General features: G+C 32.3%; 1 protein-coding gene across 1 annotated transcript; it reads right to left on the bottom strand.

Annotated features, from left to right (window-relative positions):
• Positions 1-195: 195 nt before the first annotated feature.
• LOC106121467 (sperm-associated antigen 7 homolog) lies at positions 196-2,813 on the bottom strand. Its single transcript, XM_013317153.1, has 3 exons — positions 2,567-2,813; positions 2,382-2,492; positions 196-2,215 (listed from the first exon to the last, which is right to left on the bottom strand). Exon 3 carries the CDS (start codon positions 1,878-1,880, stop codon positions 1,170-1,172), a length of 711 nt encoding a protein of 236 aa, XP_013172607.1. The 5' UTR covers positions 1,881-2,215; positions 2,382-2,492; positions 2,567-2,813; the 3' UTR covers positions 196-1,169.
• Positions 2,814-3,123: the final 310 nt, after the last annotated feature.

Consider the following 3,123-nt stretch of genomic DNA (forward strand, 5'->3'; position numbering starts at 1 on the left):
TTTGACGATTGATGTGTCATTCGATTCGTATTCTTCCCCGGACTGTCATAAAAGTTACCAGCAAACAAGGGTTTGTGGGAAAAACTCAGGATAAAACGGATAAGATGCACTCAACAAAATTGAAAGTTATTTTGCTTGTGACAGAAGTTTCTTCTACCATTTATAGCAAAAAAAAAACCAATAAAACAAACAATATCTATGACAGTCTTTATTAAAGTAATTAAATATATGTAATTATATTCCCATAAACTTGTATGATCCAGTATGATACGCTGTTAAGTCATGTTCACACGAAGACACAACACTGAGGTCCGAGTAGGTCAGTTCATTACAGCTATTGTTTGCTTTGTTCAAACAATAGCAGTACTCCACTGTCCTACAGCACAATCTCTCTGCCTCAATGTGAAATAGGTGACAGTTTGTTTTGTCTAAAAATATACCTAGGCACAAAAAAAAACAAGGGATATGCTACAATTAACTCCACTTACATCGGGAGATTGGGGCAGATATATTTTTCAATGTAATTATAACTAAGTTTGGTGGGCAATTTTTTGAACTGTTCGGGTGAATACACACTAGAGCATTTTCTCTTATAATACAGGTGAAATCAAAGCTTCCGAAGGATCTGTGAAGGGATGATACACTAGTACATATCTGGCTCATTGTTTTAAGTAAATGTTCTAGTGTATACTCACCTTTATGCTGTCAATATCATTAGCACACTTATATACTTTGCCTAATTTTAGATTATTTCCTAATATTATAAGGAAGTTGATAAGTTTAATCATAAATTATATATTTAGTATGAAATTAGAGAAATACATACATGATACATATGTAGTCAAAAAAGTTATGGTTTAGTCTTAAATCTGAAAGTTTTTAAGGTATCTCCAGAATGACAACTGACCTTGTTAACATTCATCATAGATGTAGAATATAGTCTGGCAGAAGACATAGGCTACAAAGTTTTTAAATCTAATCTAGAAAGTGTAATAGTAAATAGCTGCTTATATTATGTTCAAATGAACTATGTAATTACCTAGTTTATATATAAAAAAAGCTAAATTTGAATACATGTATTCTATTTGCTAAAATTGTCAGAATTCATTCAATTTGACTTTGAATTATAAATTAATGTAATTTTTAAAATTCACTAGAAGCAGTAAATATCAATCAATCTGATGATTATTTTCTGTAGCCTCCTTGTTTTCCGCCTTCTTCAATTTCTTTGCACGAATATCAGCCATTGTTTGCTCAATAGAACGCGAGTCTTTTTTATTCTCACTCGGTACCTCTCCGTAAGTCTTATTCATGTTAGTTTTATGAGCAGCATCTAATGCTGCATCTTCACCTATCAGATGTGCATACTTCTGCTTATAAAATGTTCCGCTCAATTGTTCCTTTCCGTGCTTGCGCTTTCTATTTCTCTCCTCTTCAATATTTAAAGCAGCCTGCTTCTTCAGTTCAATGTGTTGTAAAGCCATCTCTGCCGCTTTATCCTCACTCCAAACTCCTCCAGAGCGTCTCACACTTAGCTCATCTTCCGATGGTCCACGTTCTTTTGTGTAAACTACAGAATAACGGTCTATGCCATCTTGTCCAAATGAAAATATCTGAAGACCAGCGGTCTCTGCCACATCTCGTATTATTGACCGATATGTTTGTTCCATTGGTTCGAATTGTAATGAAGGTTTGTTGCCATCTTTTATGAATTCCCCTATTTTTTCTTCGACTTGCTGTCTGAATTTCTTTAGTCTGTTCTTTTCATCTTTTTGCTTACGTTCCAATGCTTCTTTCTGTTTCTTAAGAGCACTTTTTTGTGCTTCGCTAGCTGTTGGTGGTTTTTGCATTGAATTCAAGATTGAATCTAACAGATCCATAATGCTATATTTTGTTTTCTGGACAAAATGCTGTATAAGAAATTATTTCTGTAACTCTTCTCTGCCAATAAATGGGAATTTTAAAGTTCTCTACCAGAGATTGTGTGTCAAGACCTTTCAATGCAAATATCTTTAAAGATGATTCTATAAATGAATGAAATTGGCTCCCGTATGTTATAGTATCGTCAATAAACTCTAGGAGTTGCTTTAGTGGTGGTTGAAGTGATGTCCCGTCTACCAGCAAACTGGATGCCAAAAAATTAATTTCCCTGCAATTTTCTTTTACAGTGTTGGCTTTTAAGCAAAGTCTTTCAAATGCCTCGTCAATAATTATTCTGGAACATATTACAGAAGTCACGTAACTTGAAGATGTTCACGATTAATTTTATTATGAAGAAATTTGATATCAATATATCATTGTTTAATATCTGACATAAATCCAGATTGTATTGTAATCCAAGATCTAATTCTTATTTATTAAGCTATTTATCAGGAACTTACCTTTGTTTTCGAATTTCACTAATTTCTATTGTGATAAGGTTAAGTAAGCGATTTAACAGCTTTGGGGGAACATCCGCGAAGTCTTCCAACGGTGTACGAACCAATTCCACTCTAAAATAGACATTTGTATATTAATTATATCTAGAAATAGTAAACGAATATAAAAAACAAAATAGTGTACTTACTTTTTAATATTATTACAACGCTGAGTTAGTTTATAAATAGTAAATGCGCACTTTTGGCAAGTTTTCAAACACCCTTTTGACGTATTGTTAAACTCTACAAAAGTTAAAAAGTAATCAACGATTTGTTTCTGCACTTTAGATTCCATTATACAGAGAAATAAGCATTTTCTTATATTCTTTCAATTGAAATGTGTTGAAATGAAAATCAAACGAAAATTATCTTGGTTTACTGTCAGCCGGTGCGCTCGCTTTGTTACATAGCCACAGATAATTTATTTATTCCTTTATCTGTTTTTATCTCCCTAATCGATATCGATTATTAATTAATGAGATATACAATAAACGCCAATTAAGTAAAAATGGTAACAATTGTTTTTCAAGCTAACCTATTTAAGCTATAAAATTATTTAACCTACTATTCGTTTAGAGTTTCTTATAAAAATTTGTACAAGTTTGACGTTACGGGTAAAATCGATTTAAAAATAGCAACACTGAAAGGAATAAAAAAAGAAGAAACCTTGGCAAAACCAAGTTAAAAAAATAGTCGTGATCCAAAC

Source organism: Papilio xuthus, unplaced genomic scaffold (assembly GCF_000836235.2).
Source record: "Papilio xuthus unplaced genomic scaffold, Pxut_1.1 DF826945.1, whole genome shotgun sequence".
Classification (NCBI taxonomy): domain Eukaryota; kingdom Metazoa; phylum Arthropoda; class Insecta; order Lepidoptera; family Papilionidae; genus Papilio; species Papilio xuthus.